The following is a 27,593-nucleotide window of genomic DNA, read 5'->3' on the forward strand; positions in this document are numbered from 1 at the left end:
ATCTAACAAAACCATTATTCTACATTGGTGTTCACATTAGAGAACAATGCAAATGTCCAAAATACAACAGATGATAGGTTGGTTTAAAATTGGAGGAGAGAACTTGTAACAGCCCCATGATGAAGAACAAAGTACTGAAAGGCTAATGGGGTTAAAGGAAAACTGGTCTCTTGAACCTATTTCAAGGCCTACATCTTAAGGTTTTAAAGGAAGTAGTTGCAGATATATTGAACTATTGGTTGAAGTTTTTCAAAACTCATTTAGGTTCCAGGAGGATACCAACAGATTGGAAAATGTGAATATGATACCCTTGTTCAACAAAGGAGGGAGAAAAATGATAGCTTAACACCTATTGTTGGGAGTATGCTGGAATCTATAATAAAGAAATAGCCTGTCATTTCCGAAAGCTTAATCAACGTGGTTTTATGAAAGGGAAATCCTGTTTGACAAATTTGCTCTTCTTTGAGTATGTAACGAGCACAGTCAATAAAGGGGAACCTGTATAGGTTGTGCGTTTGGATTTCCAGAAGGCATTCATCAAGTTGCCACCTAAAGTACAACTGCACACAAAAAAAGAAAGGATATATTGTCATTTGGGGTAGTCCAACAGAGACTCACAAGGCTAATCCCTGAGATGAGAGGGTAGTCCTGCAACTCGCAGCTAAAGGTATTAGATCTGTAGTCATTGGAGTTTAGAAGAATGAAAATCTTTTTGAAACGTGTGAGATCGTTAGGCGCCATGACATGATAGATGTTGAGATGTTTCCACCAGTGGAAGAATCTCAAACAAAGGGACATAATTACATGATTAGGGGACAGTCATTTAAAACTGAGATGTAGATGGTGTTGAATCTCTGGAATTCTCTCCCCCGGTGTATTGTGGAGGCTAGAATATTGAAAGAGGAAGTAAATACATTTTAAAAAGATCAGGAATCGAGGGTCTTGGGAAATTGCCACAGAAGAGGAGATGAGGCCTGGGGCAGATCAGCCAAGATCATACTGAATGGTTGGGAAGGCTTGAGGTGCCAAGTCCTACTCCTGCTATTTTCTTGTGTATTAAGATCAGCTGGTTAAGAAAAGAGAGGCAAAATGTACATGGGTCTTTTACTGGTTATCATGATGTAACAGTGTGCATTGAGGATTAGTGCTGGGGCTTCAACCTTTTACAATTTATATAAATGATTTGGATGAAGGAACCAAAGGTATGGCTGCCAAATTTTACTGGCAACACAGAGCTGGATAAGAAAGTAAGTTTTGGAGAGGGATGCCAAGGGATATATAGAAAAATGAGTGGACAAAGAAATCTGACAAAGTATTTTTGACCTGAAAGGTTAGCTTTCTCTTCCCACCGATGCAGCCTGACCTGCTGAGTGTTTCCAACATTTTCTGTTTTAGCTATTATATAAGAGCTTGAGGGGGTCTTGATAGGGTGGATGTGGGGAAGATAATACCTCTTGTTGGATAATCTAGAACCGTTTTAAAGTTCTAGGTCATCCATTTAAAACAGAGATGAGGCAAATGTTCTGTCACAGTGTCTCCTCACCCCTCAGCAAATTCAAGTACTTCGCCATCCCCTGCAAAAGTGAAGAATGTGTTTCCTTTGCCTACTTCAGGGAATTATTCCCTGACTCATTTATAAAAGAGTCTCTTCTTTGTAGGGTTTATTCGTGTGTAAATTGGTGGCACTGGATTGCTGTGTGTATTATCTCACCCATGATCATTGTGCAATGCCTTGGCGTCATCCAGGACATCCCATTGCCACGTCTCCAATGAAGACGTCACTCCAATGAAAGCGCCGCGCTCCTTTTTTTCCGCTCCACTAGAGTGACAGCGTCACAGACCAATCGGCTTCTGCGCTTCGGCTAGCAACGCCGACGTTGTGATGGGGAGGCGGCCAATGAGGGCGGGGGAAAGGGGCGGGAGTCGGCGCGGCGTCTCACTCGGCGGCGGGGATCGGCAGCGTGTGTCGGAGGGAAGAGCTGCGAGGATGTGCGGTGAGTGTCCCGGCCCCGTCTGGGTAGGCGGCTGACAGACCGATCTCGGGCTCTGGGTGCCGGTGGGGAGTTGGGGAATAGTCGCGGGCAGCGAGGGTCCCGGCCGCCACCACTCAGAGCAACTCAACCCTTAACAGGGGAAAGAGGGAGGGCAAGGGACTTGGGGTGCAGAGGGGTGGGGGCTACAGTGCAGCAGGAGGGTTATATTCCTTAATGTATTCAGTGTTTTTATTACATTTATTTTACTTTATTCTCATTTTGTGCTGCGTTTGGTTTTAATTTAATATGTATTTCATTTAGAACTGCTTACAACGTTAGGCCACAGCTTGTGGACCAGGTTCAGTTCTGATCACCACATTATAGGAAAGGTGTGACTGCACTGGAGAGGGGATTTATCAGGATGTTGCCAGGACTGGAGAAGGTAGACTATGAGGAAAGACTGTGAAGGGTTTAGATTGGGTCATGAAGCATTTGCATAGAATCTTATAGCACGTATCAAAGGCCAATTTTGAAATGTAGTCACTTGCAATGAAGGAAATACCGCAGTTTGTATACTCCCAGATTCCACAAATAGTGACAAGATAATTGTCTGTTTTTTTTAAATGCTGATAGTTCAGCCATAAATGTTGGCCAGGTGACTGGGTAACTTCCCGTTCCTCTTTGATATTGTGTTCCTGTCTTTCATGCTCATTTGACAGATCAAATGGGGCCATGGCTGAATGTCTTTCCTAAAAGATGGCACCTCTGACTGTAAAACTATTAACAGAGCCATGCCTGAAACTGAGGTTCTGTGATGCCACTCCTTGTGTGGTGATGTAAGGACAACATTGTCTTTCCTGCAGCTGAATTCCTTGTTCTCTCTCTGACAGTTTTTTTGTCTCAATAGGATTAAATAGTACTGCTGATTCCACAGTAGTTGATAGTGAACTTGCCTTTGAGTGATTTAGTCTTAGTCTAGAGATTTGAGTGCAAAAATATACAGGCTGACATACTCAAGTGGTCCAGAAAGAATATTGTGCTACTGAAAGCACTGCCTTTTGAATGAGATGTTGAACTGAGTTCTGTCAAGTAAAAATAAAATATCCATGGCACCATAGCAAATAAAAGCAGGGAAGATATCCATGATGTCCTGACCAATAATTACACTTTTCTTTTTTTAAAAAAAGCTTTATAATGTGATGGTTACTGAATTGATGTTAGTAGGAGCTTGCTTGTCCAAATTGTCTGCTGCATTTCCTGTACTGTAATAGTAAAATCACTTAGAGTTGGGTGTAAAAGCTTTTTGGGCATCCAGGCATTGTTAAATGCTCTTTCAAATGAAGTTTCTAGCTGCCTTTTTCAAATTTTAACTAACCTAATTTGTGTTGTCAGTTTGCAGATTTCAGGGTAGGGATTTATAGAATGGGCACTGGTTATTGTCAGGTTTTGTGTACACAAGTCTGATTGTTTTTTTCAGTTGAAACATTGGTTCATGAATACCATGATAGCCAACTGAAAACAATTATGTAGTGTTAAAAATTGATATTTCAATTTCAAGGTTTTTCTAAGAAGCTTTATTCTCATTCTGAGGAACCATATTCCCAGAATCTAGATTTTTCTCAGTCGGAGAAGTAACTTAGAAATTAGAGTACAAGGAGATTTTCTTCAAACAAAAAAAATTAATGGGATGTGGATATTGGTGCCAAGTTCAGCATCTATTGTCATCTCTAATAGTACTTTCAGAATCAGGTTTATTATCACTGACTTGTATGTCGTGAAATTTCTTGTTTTGCAGCAGCAGGACAGTGCAAAGACATGAAATTATGATAAATTACAAAATAAATAAATAGTGCCAAAAAAAAAGGAATAACGAGTTGGTGTTCATGCACTGTTCAGAATCACTGAATGTGGGTCTTCAGGCTCCTGTACCTCCTTTCCAATGATAGTAACAAGAAGAGGGCATGTTCCAGATGGTGGAGGTTCTAAGTGATGGATGCCACCTTCTTGAAGCACCACCTCTTGAAGATGACGGTGGGGAGCGTTGTGCATGTGATAGAGCTGGCTAAGTCTATAACCCTCTGTAGCCCTTGTGATCCTGTGCATTGGAGCCTCCATAACCAGGCAGTGATGTAACCAGTAAGAATGCTCTTCATCGTACATCTATAGAAATTTGCAGGGATCTTTGGTGACATACCAAATCTCTTCAAACTCCTAATGAGATAGAGTCGCTGGCGTGCCTTCTTCGTGATTGTGCCAACATCTCTGTGTTGGGCCCAGGATAGATCCTCCGAGGTTTTGACTACTCATTAGGTATATTTAAGAGTTAACTGCATAGGTGTTCCTGGAATTGTATTTAGGCCAAACTGGGTAGGAATGGCGCATTTCCTTCTAAGCATCATTTCTGAATTGCATAAGCTTTGACAACAATCCAGTAGCTTCATGGTCATCATTACTAATACAAGTTCTTTAATTCCATCCATCCTGCCTCACTGAGCCACTCTGAGTGGAAGTTCCCCAAGCTCACAGTTGATTCATCAGACTTGCCTCCAAATATACTTAGAATCTTTTTCCCATGGAATGGGTGTCAAAAAACAAGGTTTAGAATAAGAGCATTTTAAAGGAGATTTGAGGGGAAAGTTTTTTTTCCCACACAGAGAATTGATATCTGGAATTCGTTGCCAGAGGAGGTGGTAGAATCGGATACAATCATGACGTTTAAGAGATATTTAGACAGGTACTTAAATAGGCAAGGCATAGAAAGGTACAGACCCAAAGTGGGTAAATGGGATTAGTGTAGATGAGCAAAAAGGTCGGCATGGACATGGTGGGCTGATGGGTCTGGTTCTGTGCTGTACAACTGTATGATTCTAGTTGACTAATGGGTAATAAAGAATATCTCTAATGTTTATACATTTTGACAATGATTTAAAAGCAATTGAAAACTAATACTTTTAAAATATTTTTAAACTTTGAAAGTAATTAAGAAATATCAAATTCTTTAAGCCAGCTAAGTACATTAAAATATTTGTTAAAAATTATACATGAATATATTTAACTCAATAATTTCAAACCTTACCGGCCATCTTTGGTGGTGTCACTGGTTCAGTGCCCAAATTACCCAACATAACTGCTGGAAAACTGTGGTAAATTAATTCTCAGCCATGAGCCTACATGTGTCCATCAGAGTTCAGTTGGAATTAAATCATTAAGTATCTTTTGGGAAGTTCAAAACTAATAGGTTCACAAGAATGGCCCTGAAAAATTACCTGTTTTATCAATCTGACTCACTCTGGAAAAAAACTTTGTGTACCACTGTCTTGTAAAGTGTTTCACCTAGGATATCTGCATTTATTCTCCCTTTTAAGGCATAGGTTTTAACACACACTATTTTACTCTTGTTACTTTTTGAACTCCTTTTCCATATGGATCAAAATGAAGCATTTGTTACCTCAACAACTAGTTGAGTGAGTGCAATCCATGCTTTAGAACCAGGAGTGTGGAAATTTGTTGTGTTCCCATTTTATTGAATCATCATCGACTAGTGGAAACAATCTTTCATTGTTCTCTCAAATTGATAATTTAGCCATCTTTACAACTGAATAGAAGTGTTGTCTCTAAGAGAAGTTTTAGGTACGAGACTTGAAATGGCTACCAATCTAGCAAGCTTGAAATGTGTTTCATGAGTTAGAATTGCAAAATCTTCCAATTTTAGGCATTAATCTGAAATTCGCAAGGAATCGGTCTTTATTAACTGCTTCATTTTTGTCTCAGCAGGGACTAGTGAAATAGAGTGTAAGTGAATTAAGAGCATAAACAAATTTCAAGTTGGTGTACTAAATTGGGTTTAGTAATGATATCAGCTGCTTGGTGATCCACTATTGAATGGATCCCTCTGTCTGTATGAAGTACATATCTTTGTTGTAGTAAGATCATACATGTGCTTGTTCTAAGTTAAAGAGAACATTAAAAATAATCCCATCCTTAAAAGATATTGTGACTGGAAGTCACTACTAAGCCTCATTTTTAAACCATATGACCAGTTTAATTTACTTCACCTCTTCAATAACTACCATTCCTAGTTTGGATGTTGATTTTTTTTTGCTCATCAGTGTGTGTCATCATTCGAGAATTGAAATATTTTTACATGTTGCATTAATATTGAAATACAGCTGCTCAGGAATTCATTTATTAGTCACAGTCAAAGAATCCATTGTTAACAAAAGGTGCAGCACCAAATTGGGCCATCACCTAAATAAAAAAAGAGAATGCTTTAAACGATCAGCAGGTCAGAGCATCAGTTAACATTTCAGGTTAAAGTTGCAGCAGAATTGCGAGAAGTTAGAAAAGAACCAAGTTTTAAGATGCAGAGAAAGGGCAACAGAGAAGGGAACTCGTTTCATTTCTAACTTTTCCCAGTTCTGAGGAGGGATCATTGACTGGAGATATTAACTCTTTCTCTCATCACAGATTCTGGATCTTCTGAGTTTTTCCAACATTTTATTTCAGATTTCTGGCATCTGCAATATTTTGCTTTTGGATTACTCTTCTGCAGAATTTCTCCTTGACTCCTTCAAGTATGAGCAACACTTTATTGGCATCAATTTCAGTGACAACTTCAAGTCAGTTCTGTATAGTTGGCCCACATCCACTGGGAAATTTGGTCAAGACTGCCCAGTCTCACCAGTGAGAGGAAACCTTTGTCTCATTTGTGTGGCATGCATTCAACTCTAGGTCCCAGAGGTGAAAGCATGGTGTGTTAATCCACCATATGATATAATCCTTTCCAGTAATTTAATTTAATACCAATATACCACTCAATAGTCCTTGTCTCCCTCAGTGGTGATAACTTTAGGCAAGTCAGTGCGTAAGGTTTAGCTTTTTTTCATTTTAAAACTTCTCTGAACTCCTTTATACCCACAGACCTATTTTCATTTTTACTTACAACATAGAAAGAGGCTATTCAACCCATCAAGTCCATGCCTAGCAATCCCATTCCTCCACTAATTTTCCCTACAAATTACATCCATCATCTCCCACCCCAGATTCAATCAGAATCAGATTTATCATCACTGACTTAGATGACGTGAAATTTATTGTTTTGTGCTACCAGTATACTGCAAAGACACAAAATTACTTTAACTTACAAAATAAATAATTAGTGCAAAAAAAAGAATAATGAGGTAGTGTTCATGGACTGTTCGGAAATCAGAAGGCGGAGGGGAAGAAGCTGTTTCTGAATCGTTGTGTGGGTCTTCAGGCCCCTGTACCATCTCCCCCATGGTAGTTATGAGAAGAGGGTATGTCCCGGATGGTGAGGGTCCTTGGTGATAGATGCTGCCTTCTTGAAGCATCGCCTGTTAAGATGTCCTCAAAGACGTCCATCCATTTGCAGCTGCCAATTTACCTAACAGCACGTTTTTGCGATTCAGGAGAAACTGGAGCACCCTGGTTACAGGGAGAATGTACAAGCCCCACTCAGACAGCACTAGAGATTAGGATTGAATCTGGGGGCTGGAGCATGAGGGAGCTGGCTGACTTTCTGCGCTACTATTCAAATCTATTTTTGGAACTGCTTTCTTTCGGTTTCTAAAAGATTTTCAGTTATAGAATACTTTTAATGATTTTGGGATGTCCTGAAGCAAGTCACATGGAATTAAGCAGTTTGTATGTGTTGAAAGGAAAAACAGCAACCAAATTGCAGACAGAAAGCTCCCATGATCAGCAATGAGTTAACAACCAACTGGTGATGTTGATTGATGGATTGATATTAGCTATCATGCCAGGAATTGTTTCATACTTTCTTTTATGTACACCAGAGAGGATAGGTGGGGCCTTGATTTAATATCTCATCCAATAAGCATCGTTGACAATGTGACACCACCTTGGGGCTGCACTTAAATGTCAGCCTCTGCTAGTGGGCTCAAGTGTCTGGGTTTGTACTGACAATTTTGTGACTCCATGGTAAGACTGCTACCCAATGAGTCACAGCTTACATTTTACTCAAACATGTAAAAACACACATATGAATTATGAACAGGAAACCTCTCAGCCCTTTGAGCCTGCTCTGTCATTCATTAAGATCAACGTCAACACGTTTCTGCTGATTCCCAGTAACCTTCTTGCACTTGGTTATCAAGAGCCTTCATAGCTCTGCCTTAATAATATTCGAAGACTCTGATCCTCTGGCCTTTGAGGAACAGAGATCCAAAGACTCCAAACCCTCTGAAAGAAAACTTTATCCCTTCAACATGAAATGGATGACCCCTTATTTTTAAGGTGTTCTATATTCTCCCACATGAGGAATTATACTCTCCACATTCACTCTGTCAAGTGCCCTAGAGTCTTTGCTTCAATCAAATTGCCTTTCACTCTGAATGTCAGCAGATCCATAGTTACCCAGTCCAATGTTTTCTTAGAAGACAATGACTCATTCCAGGTATAGTCTAATCAACTTACCCTGAGCCACTTTCTATACAGTTACATCCATCCTTAAATAAGGAAGCCAGTACTGTATACAGTTATCTAGATATGGTGTCCCAAAGCCCTGTATAATTGAAGCATAACCTTCCTACTTTGTATTCAATTCCTGTAGCAATAACAACGATATTCTTCTGTCTTTCCTAATTATTTGCTGTACCTGGACACTCGACTTTTGTGCATGATACATTAGGGCAAGTAGATCCCTGTGCATGTCAGAGCTCTGCGATCTCTCACTATTTGGATTTTTTAAAATATTTCCTGCCAAAATGGACAATTTCCCACATTATCTCCATGTGCCAGATCTTCACCCACTCACTATATCCTATTGTAGTTGCTGGAACCACTCAGCAGGCATCTGTGGAAGGAGAAAGAGTTTCTCTTCTATCAGAGATCCTTTATCACAACTCAAGGCTGAGAAAACAAGCTAGCTTTAAGATGCAGGTGGTGGTGAAGATACAGGTTAGACAAAGGAAATAGCTGTGGTATTTTCTGGTTAGAATTGTCTGGGTAATTCCAGTATTTAGGAGCCATCTGGTTTATAGATTAATGAGGGTAATTAGAGAGGGACGAAGGGACATGTAAAAGTAGTGAAATATAGTTCAAAGCTGTTGCTGAATCCTAAAACAAATAGGAAAATGATGGAAATGCCCAGCAGATCTGCCCCTTCATCTGTCATTTATATAAATTGTAAAATTGAAGCGTCATCACCAATTCCCTTTGTACATGGCTTGTTCCAACTTGACAACTATGTCTGTCAATTCTCTCTTTCCTCTTGGCCAGCACTTCTATCCATGACTATATGTTACCTCCTACTACTTGAGCTTTTATTTTCCATAATAACATTTGATACTAAACATTATAAGATGCCTACTGGATATTTAAGTATAATCATTGAGTTATACAGCATGGACACAGACCATTTGGCTCAACTTATCCATGCCGACCAAAGAGCCTTCCTGAGCTCATCCTATTTGCCAGCATTTGGCCCATATTTCTCGAAACCTTTCCTATCCGTGGTATATTAAACACTTTCCCTTTATCCACAGCACATCGTATCTTTAAAGAACTCCAATAAATTGGTCAAATGTGATTTCCTTTTAACAATACAATGTTGACTTTGCTTGGTTATCTTGAAATTTCCTTGGTGCCTTGCTATAACATTTTTAATGATATCTTCCAATATTTTCCCTATCAAGATTTTGACATAACTAGTCTGTTGTTTCTTGTATCCTCCCCTTTTTGAATATAGGAGTTAGGTTTACTATTTTCCAATCTAATGGAACCTTCGGTGAATCTCAAATTTGAGAAACTTAATGGCCATGGCTGCTTCTTTTTAAGACCTTAGTATTTTTTATCAGAACTCTGGGAGTTGTTGGTCCATTGCTGCAATAATTTGCTCAGTACTCTTTCACTGATGAATTGTGATTTTCCTGTTCCTCCCTAATACTGATTTACAACTATTTTTGGGAAGTTACTTATATCCTCTGTAGTGAAGATTGAATCAAAATGCCTTTTTAATTAATTTTCTATTTATTTTCCATCAATTCCTGAGACAATTGATTATTGGATCATTGCTTAATTTGTTAATTTTTTAAATATTTGTAGAAACTCTTATTATCTGCTTTTATATTTCTAGCTATCTTGGTACTCATTCTTTTTGCTTATATTCTGTCCAATCTGCCACTCATCATTGCATGATTGATTGCATGCATGAATGTTATCTCTGCACAGTTATACGTTTTGATGTGATCTTTGTGCTTTGACACCATCTTTGACTTTTTTAGTTGACTGTAGGTGTGATTTCCCCTGGTAAATTTTCTTTTCTCTTTGGAATGTATCTATGTATTTGAAAGATCCCCTTAATGCCCACCACATCTTAATGGACTGGTTCCTTAACCTATTCTTCCATTTCACTTTAACCGCCCTAATAATTATGGGACCTAATTTTTATTTTCCCATTCATCATTAAGCTCTCTATCTCTTTTTATTCAACTTGTTATTTTATTGTTATGTCACACCTCTTGGCAGAATGTTGACACGAGGACTTTTTAATTATATTTCATATTGTAATTCATATTATTCAAAGTTGTGCATTTCACGATAAGGTTGTGGATTTACCTAATGGTGATGTTTAAATTTGATGTGAGATTGTGATGCAATAGAGATAATGTAGGGGACACCATCAATGTAAGAGAGTTGCCAAGAAACCAAATAACTTCGACAAAAATTTTTGACCCACAGATTGCTGGATTTATTTCCACAGGGAGTAATTGAGGTTATTTGCATTCTAGGGAAAGCAAGACAAAATGATAGGACGGATTGGAGGATTATGCTCATGGAGTCGTCTTGAGTGAAGTTTAAATGTTAATGTTGAGTAGTTGGGACAAAAAGCATATTTCTTGGCTGTATTGTACTCAAGCTTTTAATGAAACCACATGGCAAAGGTGGTATATGGAAAACTACAATTCGAACGGCTCAACAAGTTCAGTTTATGGATCTGAGAAGACCCAGATTCCATCTGCAGTTTAATTTAGCTATTTTCATCTTTTGTTTCAGGTTGAGGAATGAAAGGGGTGTGGAGTGAATTACAAATGATGCTTCTCTTGGTGCTGCTGAGTGGTCAGGTGACCTGTTGTTGCTCATTGAAGCTCATCTGTGATTCAAGGTCCCTTGGGTGACAAAACTGAACATAAGAGTTATTGTCTGTTGACTAACCAAGGAGGGCATCAGCAACTTCGAGGAATCATGAACTTTGAGGAAAAAATGAACTCGGCACAACGTTTTTCTGTACTTGTACCATTGTAGATAAATCAACATTTTCATAGATTCTGCCCTTTCCCTGAGATTGAAGGTCAATAATGATTAAGAACAATTCCCCGTTCGATGTTCTAATATAGAGGCATAGAGTCGTACAGCACAGAAACGGACCCTGCGGCCTAACTGGTCCATGCCGACCAAGGCATCCATCTGTGCTAGTCCCATTTGCCCATGTTTGGCCCATACTCTAAACCTTTCCTACCGATGTACCTGTCCAAGTGTCTTTTAAATGTTTTTAATGCACCTGCCTCAACCTCTTCCTCTGGCAGCTCAATCCATAAACAGACCATTCTCTGGGTGAAAAGGTTGCCCCTCAGGTTCCTATTAAATCTCTCCCCTTTCACTCTGTCGATGCCCTCTAATTCTTGATTCCCCAATCCCAATATGTGGTTGTTGCAACTTGGATGCAGCCAACACTGACTTTTAAAAAGAGTTGTTCAATTTTTTTTAAACCACAGTTGAGCTTTTTCTAATTGCAAGCGTGCTTGCCTTTTGAAATGTTGTATGGAATCTGCTTCCATTACACTTTTAAGAGTTGCATTACTGTTTGGGGGGAAGGGGTGTGCTGTGAGGAAAAATATCACTTTCCCACCAAGTGTTTGTACAGTTAAATCAATGACTTCGGCTACTGACGCACATCAAGAACCAGTTTTTCTCCCTCCTGCCACTCCCTTGCTAGATCAACAATTCCTTGTAATTTTTAATACCTCTATGAGTTCTAACCTTAAACTCTGAGCTAAGGCAAACAATCCTCATTTCTTTAAATTTTTTTTGTGTATCTATGAATATTTGAAGGTGGGGTTAGTTATTTGAGAGCATGAACTTCTCCCCTTTCTGCATTGCTTTAACACAACACAAGAAACTAGGAGAAAGTGTAGACCATCAGGCCCTTCAAGCGTGCTCCGCCATTCAATCTGATCATGGCTGTTCTATGCTGGCGTCAACTCCTCTTCTATGCCATTTCTCCATACCTTCTATTCCTTGATCTATCAAATGTTTATCCACCTCCACTTTAAATACTTATAATGATCCACCACGCGCGAGGCAGAGAATCTCCATCTTCTGTGAGAAGAAATTTCTCCATACCTCAGTTATAAATGATTGGCCCCTTGTAGTCATTTTCCCTCGTACGAGACTCTCCCGCTAGTGAAAACATCCCAACATCTACCTGATCAATTCCCCTTAGGATTTGTATGATTAAATAAGGTCACCTCTCATTGTTCTAAACTCCAAGGAATACAGGCCCAAATTATTCATCCTCTCTTGGTAGGACAACCCTGTCATCCCAGAAATTATCATACTTAACTATTTGCCTGGTAGCTTTTTGTGATCATGCACTAGAACACCTAGATCCCTCTGCACTTCACTCACTTGCAGTCTCTCTCCATTTAGATGATAATCTGCCTTTTGATTTCTCTTACCAAAGTGCATGACCTTGCCCTTAGCCTCATTATAGTCCATTTGCCAGTCTTTTGCCCATTCACTCAATCTATCTCTATTCTGTTGCAGAATCACAGTATCTTTATCACAATATACCCTTCCAACTATTTTCATATTGTTGGCAAATTTGGAAACCGCGCATACTGCTCCTTACTCCATGTCATTAATGTAAAAAAAAATGAACAATTGCAGGCCAAGAATTGATCCCTGTGATACTCATGAGTTACCTCCTTCCAGTCTGAAAAGGACCCATTTATTCCCACTTTCTGTTTTCTATGAAACAGCAAGTTTTCAATCCATCCTAACACACTTCCTCTGATACAGTGGGTTTTTAACTTGAGTACCTTGTCAAATGCCTTTTGGAAATCTAAAAACACTACATCTACAGGCTCCCGCTCTATCAGCTCTCCCTATTACAAAGAATTTGAGCAAATTTGTCAAACATAATTGACCTTCCATAAATCCACGTTGACTAGGTTTGATCATATTCATCTTTCGTAAATGATTTGCTATTTCCTCGTTGATTATTGACTCTAGCATTTTGCCAATAACAGCTGTTAAACTAATGGGCCTGTGGTGTCCTGCATTCTGGCTTTCTCCTTATTTGAACAAGGGAGTCACATTGGCTGTTATCCAATGTTCTGGAGTTTAGCGAGTTAAGAAGAATTTCAACCAGTGAGTCCACTATCTCTGCAGCCAGCTTTCACTCTATAAATGTGAGTTCCTCCAAAACTCTGCTGGATCTATCATAGGTTGAACCAAGTCCAATTTATCTATTAGCATTGTTACAATGGTTCAATTTTAAAAATCTCATTTTATTTTCAAATCCTTTCATGGGCCTCTCCATTGACTTGTCCCTCCCAGTTTCTGTAACCTCCACCAATCTTACAAACTACTAAGACCTCTGCAATCTTTCTACTCTGCTGTTGCTCATCTCTGATTTTACTCACTCCACATCAGCTGTTGTGATTTGCTGCAAAGTCCCTAAGCTCAGTTCCCTTGCTAAATCTCTTTATCTATCTACCTCCCTATTCTCCTTTCAAGGTACACCTGCAAATGTATGTCTTTGACCAAGCTGTTGGTCATCTGTCCCAGTATCTCCTTCAGTAGCTCAGTATCAATTTTTGTTTGGTTAACATTCATGTGAAATGACTTGGGGCATTTTTGTTCATTAAACTGATACCTGAATGTACATATTTTTTGTTGTGTACGTGAACTTTCATGCAGCCGAACTTGAATTACAGCAACTTGCTGATTCAGGAACCAAAGCTGAGCTCCTGGATTACACCTCAGGGAGGCGAGAGGAAAATTCAGTTTGGCCCAAGTAAAAGTTATTCTTTTATATAGTAAACCCACCATTCCACATCTGTAATAGCTGTATATGGTGATGCTCTGACCAGTGGAAAATGGAGATGATTGGCCTATTTCCCTGTAACCATGGTGACCATGCTAAACACAACCAATTGATTACTTGTGCATAATTTGTATGTAACTATCCTCCACTCTGCATTCATTGAGAAATGATCCTGAGAGAAGTTGTAAGATCAAGTAATTTGTTTCCTCTGCAATGTAATAGACAGTTTACCGAGTAAATTGTTTGCTGCAATGTTGTGTTCTGCAATAACCTCCACGTTGCAAGGGGTGGAAGCCCCAATCTCCACCCACTGCCAACCACAGCAGTGATCTAAGATAGGTTAGTGCACAGATGCAGCGATGTTGTTCTGTGGGAAAAGGCTTGGATAATAACAATACTGATTATCTATTTCTACATGCCTCAAATTACTAATTCCTTCTGCCTGTCATTTTATAACTACACCTTATACAAAGTATCAGTCAAGAAAGCGGAGCAGCATGTGGAAAATTCATTCCACTTGGTTTAAAGTAAGTTATGGTAAAATGCAGCTGTGAATCAAGTGCAGCTTTTAATGTTATTGTCCTAGCAAGTGGGACCAAGACAGACAACTTTCTGAATGCTTGCAAATGGTTTTCATGTCTGACATAGACGTTTGGTTTGATCATTATATGTTTGATGTGTTGTGTGCAGAATTTGCTTATGAGACAGAATTCTTGATATCTGTTCAAGTCTCTACAGCCATAATGGCAGGATGTAAGTGGATCTATCATAAGACATGCTAGAGGTGATGGCCAGTGCCTTTCAGAACCTCTGGATGTTGCTCTAATGGACTTACTTTGCAGTGTAATTGTCTGAAAGACATGGCAGCCAATTTCTAAACAAAAAGGTTCCGAAAATGTCATAATTAGTGTAGATGAGTATAATGGGTGGCGTGGATGTGTTGGGGCCGAAGGGTCTGTTTCTGTGCTATATCATTCTGCATCTGTGCAATGCCCATTGTAGTCTTATCTAAACTGGGTTTGGTATTTGGTTTGGATTGCTGTTACTCGCAACTGTCTTGCGGAGCCTCTGGGAGCTTTTTAAACTACTACTAAATCTGGTATTCAGCCCTTATTTAATTTCTGGCATAAGTTTTGCATTATTTAGCCAATTTCTTTAATTATGTTCAATATTTTTAATACAAAGCCCACATTTTCAATGACAAAACTCGGCAATACTCCACAACCTCTGAGTCAGAATCCACAGCTTTTCTGTTTGATAATAAGCTTCATTACAGGAAGGATGTGGAAGCTTTAGAGAGGGTGCAGAGGAGATTTATCAGGATGTTGCCTGGATTGGAGAGCATGTCTTGTGAGGATAGGTTAAGCGAGCTAGGGCTTTTCTCTCTGGAGAGGAGGATGATGAGAGGTGACTTGATAGAGGTGTACAAGATGATAAGAGGCATAGATTGAGTGGACAGTCAGAGACTTTTTCCCAGGGCGACAATGGCTAACATGAGGGGACATAATTTTAAAGTGATTGGAGGAAGATATAAGGGGGATGTCAGGGGTAAGTTTTTTTTTAAACACAGAGTGGTGGGTACGTGGAATGCACTGCTTGTAGAGGTTGTGGGGGCAGATACATTAGGGACGCTTAAGAGACTCTTAGATAGACACATGAATGATCGAGAAATGGAGGGCTGTGTAGGAGGGAAGGGTTAGATAGATATTAGAGCAGGATAAAATGTCGGCACAACATCGTGAGCCAAAGGGCCTGTACTGTGCTGTAATGTTCAATAAGTAAGACTGACGCCATTCCGCACTCTTCCACAGATCCATGGGAGTGGGGTTGAGGGGAGAGGTTTGATGTGGCACGAGAATGGGAAGAAGATTGTGAGAAGCTAAACCTTAAGAAGACGCAGCACAGAGAATCTCAAAAATACAGAGCACTGGGGCTGGGCCAGGAGCAGATGAATGTACTTCTGAGCACTGTCCACCACAGGACTGAATAACCATTATCTGCCAATCCATAGCCTAAATTTTGATACAACACAATATGTACAATGTCGGGATATGATAGCATATTGGTCAAATTAATAGGTTAACAGCCAGAGATATGGATCATTAATGCAAAGCCCTGAGTTTGAGTCCCATTGTGGGACTGGGTAATTTATTTTTCGATGAAAATGAGGCTCAATATTGACAACCATGAAACTTTCAGGTTGTCATAAAAATCCATCTGGTTCACTAATGCCCTTAAGAGGAAGAAATCTGCCACCCATACTCAGCTTGACCTAATTGTAATTCCAGACCTATAATGTGGTTAACTCTTAACTGCATTCTCAGCTCACTGGCAATTATGGATGGACAATAAATGCCAGTAACATCCACATCCTTCAAATGAATAAATAAAAACTTGAAGAGAACAGATCAATGAATGTTATGTACTGTAGAGTGATTTGCCTGTGAGTACCAACTAACGTCGTAGAGGCCACTTATGCTCATTTGTGGAATATTAGGATCAATAATCTTTGCCCAGCTCCTCCTCTTGTGAGTGAAGTTCCAGGTCATGCTGTAATTGGCAGTACTGAGCAACACAAATTATAATATATCATTGATGGCAGAGCATTTCTGAATTAATTACTGCATCTCCCCAGTAGTTCACGCAAGTAGTTCCGTCCCCTGAAGGGCAGGGCTCAGTAGCGTGGGTGATTGTTGCACATGCATTATCGCTGAAGTATTAGGGAAGAAGAAATGTCTTGTGGAGCAGTCATTGTAGTTACATACTTCTGTCTCTAACAGGGTTAAAGGAACGAAAATCAGCCAGTGACTTTGTGTGGATATCAGATTGGACTGAACTGTTCCACACTGTATGGTTGAATAGTCTTGATATTTGGCTACCCTGGGTCTAATATTAATGTGTAAAGTATCCAAAGGGCATTTGTTACTGTCCAAAGAACTAACATCTTCATTTGGGAAGGACAAAAATCTCACTTCTTTAAAAAGAAAATTATTTTGTAAAGCATCTTTGTGCAGAGGTGCACAGAGATGTCGTTGTGTCCTGTGCTGTAACATATTCTATAAATACATCTAATCAGCTGAGCCTTCTGCAGTACAATTCAGGTCATTGTCGACAAGCAATAAAACAGCTTTTTGAGAGATTTCTGAACACGGAATAAGCAGACTAATCACCATTTCATCCAAACAGAATCCTCCTTGTGCCTTATATTGGCTCTGGAATTCTTTCAATGCCACAAACTCCTCCAGTTCCAATTTTCTATACCTACCATACCTGAAAAGTTCCTAGTGAATACCAATGGTATATTCACAGCAGTTACATCCTATTTGGTTCATCAGTGAATGACTTTGGCTGAATTCCTGTTATATGATCCAAGTCCTCTGGTTGCATTTTAAAACTTTCATTATTTCAGATGCACTATGTGTGTGTGGGTGTGGAAATACTAACGTTAAATTTGTAGTGCAAGTAAGGTGTCAGAGCCACATCTGTCTCTGAAGATAGCTGGGTAATGTCTTGCTGCTTCATTCTGGCTTCGCATGAGGCATAACTTCTGTTTCAGGAGTTGATATTGTAACTATAGTATGGTATGAAGTAAAACTGGTTAACATCAATACCACAGTTATGCTAATACACACTACATTGAAAAAACGTGAGGTTGGTTTGCTTGGTGTCAAATGCAGTGGCAACATTGAGAAGAGGTCAAAGATGGTAGTGGTGATTACCAATAAATGGCTGCTTCAAGCTACCTGAGAAATTGGCTTTCTTTAGATGGGTTTGTTTGGGGGTATGAGAAAAAGACTGGCACATTATTCCACAAAGGGTAGGTTTAAATCACTTGGCCTGAGGGATCCCTCTCCAGCTGGCATTCTGAATATCTTTTCAAAAGCAGTTCACTACATTAGAAGTAGTCATGCAAGAAAGTATTGCTTAAATGCAAGTTTTTTTTTCAACCCATTGTCCTGTTTCTGGAAATTGGCTGGACATGGTGTCACACTGACAATGAAATCAAATTTATGGTCAGTGCATTAAGTTCTAACTGTTTGATTTTTTTTCCATGACTTTCTGCCTGTAATTCTTTGCAATGCTCTTACCTTAGATGCCCATGAATCACAAGTGAAGTTAACATATATACTTGCAGCTGTCAATATTGAGTAGTAACTTTGGGAGACAGGATTTTGAAATATTTCCTTTGTGCTTTTATTGAAAGGAATCTTTGCTTACCTGAACTATCATGTACCTCGCACAAGAAGAGAGATCTTGGAAACTCTCATCAAGGGACTTCAGCGTCTTGAATACAGAGGATACGACTCTGCTGGTAAGCACAGATCTTTATATGCACTCTTAGGGAGGACAGGAAGTCATGACCTTATCCTCTTTCACTTGCCCTTTAATTAATGGGAGCACTATATGACTCTATAAAACTGTTGCTGGTTTTGGCATGGTACATGTACACCCTGGGAGTCCCATCATTTTGATTAATGGAACTTTCAAATTATTAGAAGAATAAATTGAGGATAAGTTTGCAAACAATTAGATCAGGGAAAAGAATATTTGCAGTCTTGAAGCTTTGTGTTTCGATTTTTTTGTAAATCTCTCTTCCCCTACCCCACCATCTTATAGAAGGAAATATTCCAAGACTTTGATTGTCTGCTTCAACAAACATTAACTGGCCTTGTCATTGAAGGATTATTCCAGTAATCTTGGTCTTGGAAACCAAGATTGATAGAAATGTTGGAACAGTGGTGAGGGAGTCGAGTGGAGGAGTGGTGAAACGTAGTGGTTAAATAGAGATGCAAGAAAACTGCAGATGCTGGAATCTGGAGAAACAATCTGCTAGAGGAACTCAGCGAGTCGAGCAGCATCTGTGGGAGGAAAAGAATTGTTGACATTTCCGGTTGAAACCCTGCATCAGGACCGAATTACTCAAAGAGGTTGTGAAATCCTGATCCTTTGCATCCTGCAGATTGGGGAAGATGCAAAGATCAAGGGGTGGGGAGCCTCCTCTGATTGTAAAGACTTCCATTGTCATTTGGAGACGCAGACTGCAGATGCTGAAATCTGGAGCAACAAACAATCTGCTGGAAGAACTCGGCAGGTCGAGCAGCATCTGTGGGAGGAAGGGAATTAAGATGTCCTGATGCAGGGTTTTGACCCGAAATGTCAATAATTCCCTTCCTGCCACAGATGCTGCTTGACCTGCTGATTTCCTCCAGCAGATTGCTTTTTGTTTCAATTGTCATTTACTTATTGATGACTTGAGCTTTTGTCACACTCTGATGAGAATTTTTATTCATGCCAGGTGTTGGAATTGATGGCGGAAATGACAAGAACTGGGAAAATAACGCGCGTCAGATCCACTTGATCAAGAAGAGTGGGAAGGTCAAAGCACTGGAAGATGAAATTGACAGTAAGCATTTTTTTGTCTAATGAAGTGCGTTTGATTGCCTCCCTATGCAGTAGTTTAAGCTGCAGGAAATGGGCAATGGCAAAGAATGTGTTCTATCTACTCGGCCACTGAATTAATCCAAATACCTCTGATGACAAACAAACGTGAAGCTTTGTCGATTCAATTGTCAGTTGCTATTCCTCGGTGTCATCAGCTCAGATGAGAGGCAGGATCCCTACAAAAAATAGCAAATTAAATTACTCATTCAGGCAATCATTCTCTCCTGCATATGCAGCTAAGCTGTTGCATAATCTAATGTATTTGATTTGAACCAAAGAGATTATTGAGTGGGACTGCATTGTACAAGAATTTTCAATAACCTATTTAGTCTGATGTGAAGAATTTGCAGAACAGTTTCCTGTATTAGTCCATTGGCACAGTGTGGTTTCCTGAAACGGTGAAATTCGGAAAAGAAATACAAATGCTTTCAGTAACTTCCTTTCATCAATATTTTCTTTTCCTCATTTCTCTTGTGCTTTTTTCTCTCTCCTTCTCTCCTCTTACCCTCTCTTGGGCCCACCGTCTGCTCTCCCTCACTTCATATTTTTTTCTCTGTATGCAACCATGATGGTGCCTAATTTAAGGAGAATGAGTTCAGAATCACTGACATACATCATGAAACTTGTCTTGCGGCAGCAGTACAGTGCGAGACATAAAAATTACTATGTTATCAAAAATACATAAATAAAATAGTGTAAAAGAGGAATAACGAGGTAGAATTCATGGGTTCGTGGGCCATTCAGAAATTTGATGGCGGAGCGGTCCTAAGCTCCCTATCCTGATGACTAGCTACTGACCCTCTAATGGAAAGTATTATTGTCTGGATGTCAAATGAATGAATCTTGGGTGAACTTAACAGCCTTGTGAAAGTCACGTGGAAGAAGGCAGCGTGCACAAGGTATGCAAGAACTGCAAGTAGCGTTGTGTGTGAGGATCAACTTGGCGTAGAATTCAGATGTTAAATATCTCATTGCCGAAATTAATTTGGTTCTCATAAAAGCAGGTCCTAAATATTTCCTGAAGACCAGGACAGGATGTACACAAGTTGATTTAGGGCACACCACAGCAAGCAGCATAACTGAGGAGATAATATCTGCAAGATTCATGTGGAAATTACATGGCAGACAACAAAGTCGACATTTATAACCCTTATCTGAATGCTGAGTTTAGATTTTAGTTTTTAATATTTTAGATTTACTTTCCCATCCGTTTTTCAATTGAGTCTTACTGCAACATCAGCAAGAAGGCAGGGAGGCAGAAAGATTGGTTCCAGGCCTTTCTTTCAAAGTGTCAGAATGATTATTATTGATCAGAAAGTGTTCTACATCAGCTGGTCAAACTTCACCTTGAGTGTGTACGGTTTTGGTCAGCAATATGAGGTAATTTATCAATCATGGGAGACATTCTGAATAAAAGCTATAAAGCCAATATGTTGAATCAATTGAATGAGATACAAACATTGGGAAAGCTGGAACTATTTTGTCTTAAAGGAGGGATTGTTACAGCAGTGTACACCTGTATAAAAACAGAATGGTAAAGATAACACAGTACTGCTTCAGGGTAAGTTCAGGCATTCGAACAAGGGATCCTTGGTTTAAGCAGATGTGTGAAACATTCACAGAATTGTGCATTTGTAGGTGACAGGACATTTGGCCATTCAATTCAGCCTGAACACTTAGAGAAAACAATTGAATTTGTCCCACTCTTAAGCCTTTTCTCTATGTCTCAGTAATTCTTCTCTCTCTCTAAGTATTTTGACAATTGACGCATTGATCTTCTTCATCCAAGCTGATGTCAATATTTATGTTGGTTGTCCAGTCAATTTGCTGGAAACCAAAGCCTCAGGCATTCCAGACATTCTTGGATTAGATGATTGCGGATTGCAAAATTTATTCTGGTTGGATGAGCTGAGCAACATACCTCGCATTCATGAATGAATCATGAGAATGCAGTTTTAATGTTAACTTTTTCTGTTAATCCCACAATTTGATAAACAATGTGACAAAGCTACTCATCAGTACTTGTCAGTTGCATAGGAGAGAAGAGCCCATTACAGGATTGGTAAACCTTTCCACACTGGCTATAGGTCCACTTTCCAGATGGAAGTTGAAGTACACCATAATTCCTGGCTCAGTTTGGGCCTCAGCTTGAGCTCTCTGAGGGGATTACATCAGCCTTGACCCAGTTTATCGGAGCACTTTTGGGTAGGGTTTTTTTCCAGTTTTAGTAGGAAGGTTGAATTTCTTGAGACTTTCCTTGACCTAGTCAGAGCTTTGGACTCTGTTTATATTGTGGATAGTCCTTGCTTTGACCTTGAGAAGACAATCTTGAGACGTGCTGCACATATCCCAGGCAGGGCACCCTGTGGATGCCTGTGCGTTGACTGTAGGCCTGTTCTCCCAAGGGTCTCGATGATGGTCAGTTTGATATCCTTTCTCACAAGCTTGTGGTAAGTTCGACAGCTTTTTCAATTCTGCACTTACCTACTTGGAAGGATATGAAAGCAGTTTCGCAATGTCTCCTTCTCCAGTCCAGGCATTTCGCAGTGTAAATCTCATGTTCTTGGATCTCCAGGCATCTTGTCTCTTAGTCTTTCCAACACTATTAACTTTTATCTGATAAATAAAAATGTAATGTCATAATTAAGCTTGGATCATGCTAGGTGGCGACAGTGAAGGTTATACATCTGAAATACCAATTTTCAAATGGTAACAACATATGGAATTGCAAATTATCTTGTGCTGAGAAGCAGTATGAAATCTGGAAGCACAAAATTGCTGTGAAACTAACATAGTTCTCTCAATGTCTTGAAGTAGCCAAGGCAGGGATGTGATACAATCTAACTACTCAAGGCAGAAAATATTGAATGCTTTACTCAGAAAGAAATAATCCACACTGGTCTCATTTACGACAAACCTCAGAGCAGAACATTGGGATTGGTGCCCAGAGCTTGAATTTAGTGAAGCCCATAATCTCTTGTGCTGTGCTGATAATCAATGAAATCGATTCATTTTTGTGTGCCAGTTTATTCTTGAGTTTTCTATGTATCAGATTGTTTACATCAATTCCAAGCTCATGTCCTTCACATCTTGCATTAGCCAGAATAGAATCTTTTAAATTTGTCACTTGGTTTAATGTAATAACCTGTTCTTGCAAATGGAACATCTCAGGTTTTGATTGTCATAATGGCTGTTTCTTTTCAGAGCAAGAGTCCATAGATTTGGACATTGATTTGAAGTACATCTTGGAATTGCACACACACGTTGGGCAACTCACGGTGTCCCAAGCTCAGTCAACAGTCATCCACAGCGCTCTGACAAGAACAATGGTAAGTTTGACCTGAATTAGTTAGTGAACCCCTTGAGGATATTAAAAGCTTGTAGCTTTGTCTCTATATAGCTTTCAAAGTTATCCTACCACTTTTTTGTTTCTCTACCCTGATATCTTTCTGACAGAAGACTAAACTCTTATCAAGCACTTTCTTTTATTTCACATAATTCCTGACTTGACTTAAAATCATTTATTCCTAATTTAGTTTTCTCTGCTCAGTATTTTGGGCCATTTAAAAACTCCAAGCAAACCTCTTGAATAGAAGTTGTAGTGGCAGAAGTCCAACTCCCTCAACCATATCAATATTGAAAAATATGTGTGAATGCAGTGAATTTTCTTCACCTCAGGCTCAGCTAATGAAGAGGCCTAACTTTGTTTATAATTATTCAAGATGTAGGTAACTGCGGAAATTTATTGTCATTGTTATCGCACAGCAAAGGTGGTAATGATGGCTGTTTTCCTGAAGCCTTGCTTCATTGTGATGGTGTTTCTTTCAAACACAATCAGAGACCCTGCAATTTCTCTGCATTATGCCAATTATCAAAGTAATTTAACTGATTATTAGCATAGTTGAATGGAATCCCTTTAAGTAATGGCTGGTGGGCAAGATTATCATACATTCTGGTTCATATAAAAATGCCTCTTTGTTGTTGATAGCAACTTAAGACAATAATTGGCAAATTGCATAGAACATTTACCCTGCCATTTGGTGTTAAAACAAAAGAAAATCCAAGAAGCTATGCCAAGTCGTATGGGAGCCTGCAGCTGTCTGCAAAAATTAAGATCAGTAGAACAGGGAGTAGACTATTCTGCCCCTTTAGCTAGTTCTACCATTTTTTTTTAAGACTGGGGTTGATCTGTATTGTAACTTCATCCATGAGCTTTGGTTCCATGTCTTGGTAAGCAAACATTTACGAGGATCTTGCCAGGACTAGAGGGCCTGAGTTATAGGGAGAGATCGGCCAGGCTAGGTCTTTATTCCTTGGAGCATCGGAGAATGAGGGGCGACCTTGTAGAAATGTTTAAAATTATGAGAGGCATAGATAAGGTGGATGGTAACAGTCTTTTCCCCAGGTCAGGGGAGTTCAAAACTTGGGGGCATAGATTTGGCGTGAGAGGGGAAAGATTTAAAAGGGACTTGAGGGGCAACATTTTCACGCAGAAAGTGCTTGTATATGGGACGAGCTGCCAGAGGAAGTGGTTGAGGCAGGTACAATGGTATCATTTAAGAAGCACTTGGATAGGTATGTGGAAGGGAGGGACACGGGCTGAGCGCAGGAAATTGGGACTAGCTGGGTTGGGCACTGTAGTCAGCATGGACTTGTTGGGCCGAAGGGCCTGTATCTATGCTGTATTGCTCTATAACTCTGACTCAAGTTGAACGGTTCTTTGAGCTAGCATGCACAGCATTGTTTGGGAGAATATTCTAACCTTTTACAATGCTTTGCATGAAACCAATGCTTCCTAAATTCCTAGACACGAGCGACTGCAGATGCAGGCATCTGAAGCAACAAGCAAACAGCTAACGGAATTCAGCAGGTGTGCAGCATCAGTGGAGGCAGGGGGATAGTCAATGCTTTTTGATTGAGACCCTGCGTCGGAACTGAGAAGTATAGAGGGGAGATAACCAGTATAAAGAGGTGACGGAAGGGGGGTTAGGCAGGAACTGGCAGGTGATAGGTGGAACCAGGTGAGGAGAGGGATGATGTGCAGATGAAATCCTGGGGGGGAGGGATAGGAGACAGTGCAGATGCAGGCGATAGGTATGACACCTGTCGCTATACCTCCCCCCCTCACCACCGTCCAAGGACCTAAACGACCCTTCCAGATGAGGCAAAGATTCACATGAACCTCCTCCAACCGTGTCTAGTACCTCTGGTGCCCATGATGTGGCCTTCTCTATATCGGTGAGACCAGGCGTAGACTAGGCGACCCTGCGCTCTGTCGGTAATGGCCACCTTGAACTCCCAGTTGCAAGCCTTTTCAACTCCCCTTCCCATTCCGACACCCACTCATCTATCCTCGCCCTTCAGAGTGATGCCAAAAACACAAGCTAGAAGAACAGTACCTCATATTTCACTTCAGTAATCTACAACCCAATGATATGAATGGTGAATTTCTCAGCTTCAGGTAACCACACTGCCTCTCTTCCTTTCTCTCCTGACAACTCAGGTTCTCTCAACCACCCCCTTCTTCCAACCCCCACCCTAGTCCCCCCTTACCCAGTGTCTTTCCTCTGCCCTACCTGGTTCCATCTGCCTATCACCTACACACATAGCCCACTGGGTCTTCGATCCCCTTCCCCACTGATTCCTTCTGCCCCATCATCCCTCCATTTATCTGTTTCCACTTTTCAACTTCCTTACTTAACAGATTTCAGAATCTACAGCCCTTTGTAGTCATAGAACAATACAGGCCCTTCAGCCCAACCAGTCCATGCTGACCACGGTGCCACCCACCTACTCCCAATTTCCTGCGTTTGGCCCATATCCCTCTAAGCCCCGCCCCTGCATGTACCTATCGAAGTGCTTCTTAAATGGTACTTGCCTAAACCACTTCCTCTGGCAGTTTGTTCTATAAACTCACCACCCTCTGTGTGAAAATGTTGCCCCTCAAGTTCCTTTTAAATCTTTCCCTCTCATCCTTGATCTATGCCTCCTAGTTTGGAGTCCCCTACCCTGGGGAAAAGACTGCTACCATCCATCTTATCTATGCCTCTCATGATTTTATAAACCTCTAGAAGATCACCCCTCATTCTCCTCTGCTTCAAGGAATAAAGACCTAGCTTGGCCAACCTCTCCATGTAACTCAGGCCCTCCTAAATCCTGGCAATGTTTCTTGCAAATCTTTTCTGTACATTTTCCAGTTTAACCATGTCTTTCCTATAACGGGGTGACCAAAACTGTTCACAGTACTTCACGTGTGGCCTCACCAACGTCTTATACAATTGCAACATAATGTCCCATCTCCCATAATCAATGCCCTGAATTGCATGATAAATGGCTTTTTCACCACCTGGTCTACCTGTGATGCTGCTTTCAACGAGCTATGCACTTCTACTCCTAGGTCCCTCTGTTCCATTACACTCCCTAGTGTCCTACTATTCATAGTACACGTCCTACACTGGTTTGACTTTCCAAAATGCATCACCTCACACTTACCGGTATTGAAATCCATTTTCCATTCCTCGCCCCACTTTCGTAACTGATCAAGATCTCACCGTAATCTATGACGGTTTTCTTTACTATCAGCAAACAACACCTAATTGTGTGTCATCTGCAAACTTACTGATCAAGCCTTGTGCACTGGCATCCAAATCATTTATATAAGTAACAAATAACGAGGGTCCCAACACTGACCTTGTGGCACACCACTAGCCACCAGCCTCCATTCTGAGAAACAAACCTTTCAACCACCACCCTCTGCTTCCTACCTCCGAGCCGATTTTGAATCCACCTAACTAGCTCTTCCTGGATTCCATGGGACCTAACTTTCCAGACCAGCCTACCATGTGGACCTTGTTGAAGTCCAAATAGACAACGTCCACTGCCCTACGCTCATCTACCTTTCTGGTTACCTCTTCAAAAAACTCTTTAAAAAAGTCATCAAGCACAACTTTCCATGCACAAAGCCATCTGGACTCCTCCTAATCAGACTTTGTCTATCCAAATGCTGGTAGATCCTGTCCATCAGAATGCCCATCAGTAACTTCCACGCTACTAACGTCAGGCTGACTGGCCTGTTAGTTCTCCTGGCTGTCCTTGCTACCTTTCTTAAACAACGAAACAACATTAGCTACCTTCCAGTCTTGGGAACTTCACAGTGGCGAACAGTGAAGGCAAAAATCTCTGCAAGGCCTCCACAATTTCTCCTCTAGCCTCCCACAACGTCCTAGGACGCACTTGGTCAAGCGCTGGGGATTTATCCACCTTAATGCTCTGTAAGGCTGCAGAATACCTCCTCCCTGGTAATATGAATGTTGTCCAAAACATCTCCCCTAGTTCCCCTTGTCTCTTCAGCAACCATGAATTTTCTCCTCAGTAAGCACAGAGGAGAAATATTTGTTAAAAATCCCACCTATCTCCTATGGCTCAAGACATAGGTGGCCCTGCTGATCTCTAAGGGGACCTACTCTTTCCCTGGCCACCCGTTCGCCTCTTAATATAGCTACAGAACCTCTTGGGGTTTTCCTTAACCTTACCTGCCAGTTCCCATCTCATACCCTCTCTTTGCTCTCCTGATTTCCCTTTTAAGGGTGTTCTTAATCTTTTTATAGCCATCAAGGAATTCACTTTTTCCTGACCTCCTAAACACAATGTATGCTTCTTTCTTTTTCTTGACCAGAACTTCAATATCTCTCGTAAGCAAAGGTTCCCTGAACTTGCCAGGTTTACCCTTCACCCTAACAAGAACATGCTGCTCCTGGACTCTTGATATCACACTCTTAAAAGCCTCCCACTTGCCATTTGTTCCTTTCCCTTCAAGCAGGCTCACCCAATCAACCTCTGCTAGATCCTACTTAATTCTCCCAAAGTTAGCTCTGCTCCAGTTTAGGACCCTAACCTGTGAACCTGTCCCATCCTTTTCCATCACTATATTAAAGCTAATAGAATTATGGTCATTAGAGCCAAAGTGCTCCCTGACTGCCACTTCAGTTACCTGCCCTACTTTGTTCCCTAAGAAAAGGTCCAGCATTGCACCCTTCCAAGTACGGCCCTCTATAAATTGACTCAGAAAGTTTTCCTGGACACATTTC

The 27,593-nt window shown here is 40.5% G+C and overlaps 1 protein-coding gene across 1 annotated transcript in view; it reads left to right on the forward strand.

Moving 5' to 3' along the window:
• The first annotated feature begins 1,925 nt into the window (after nt 1–1,925).
• The window catches only part of LOC127584211 (glutamine--fructose-6-phosphate aminotransferase [isomerizing] 1-like), a 76,536-nt gene continuing 50,868 nt past the window's right edge, over nt 1,926–27,593 (forward strand). Inside the window, 5 exon segments of the mRNA XM_052040817.1 lie at nt 1,926–1,994; nt 18,269–18,376; nt 19,361–19,468; nt 22,711–22,734; nt 22,737–22,835. Coding sequence (XP_051896777.1) covers nt 1,988–1,994; nt 18,269–18,376; nt 19,361–19,468; nt 22,711–22,734; nt 22,737–22,835 — 346 coding nt within the window. The 5' untranslated portion in view covers nt 1,926–1,987.

The sequence above is a fragment of the Pristis pectinata genome, chromosome 29 (assembly GCF_009764475.1).
Source record: "Pristis pectinata isolate sPriPec2 chromosome 29, sPriPec2.1.pri, whole genome shotgun sequence".
Taxonomy (NCBI): Eukaryota; Metazoa; Chordata; class Chondrichthyes; order Rhinopristiformes; family Pristidae; genus Pristis; species Pristis pectinata.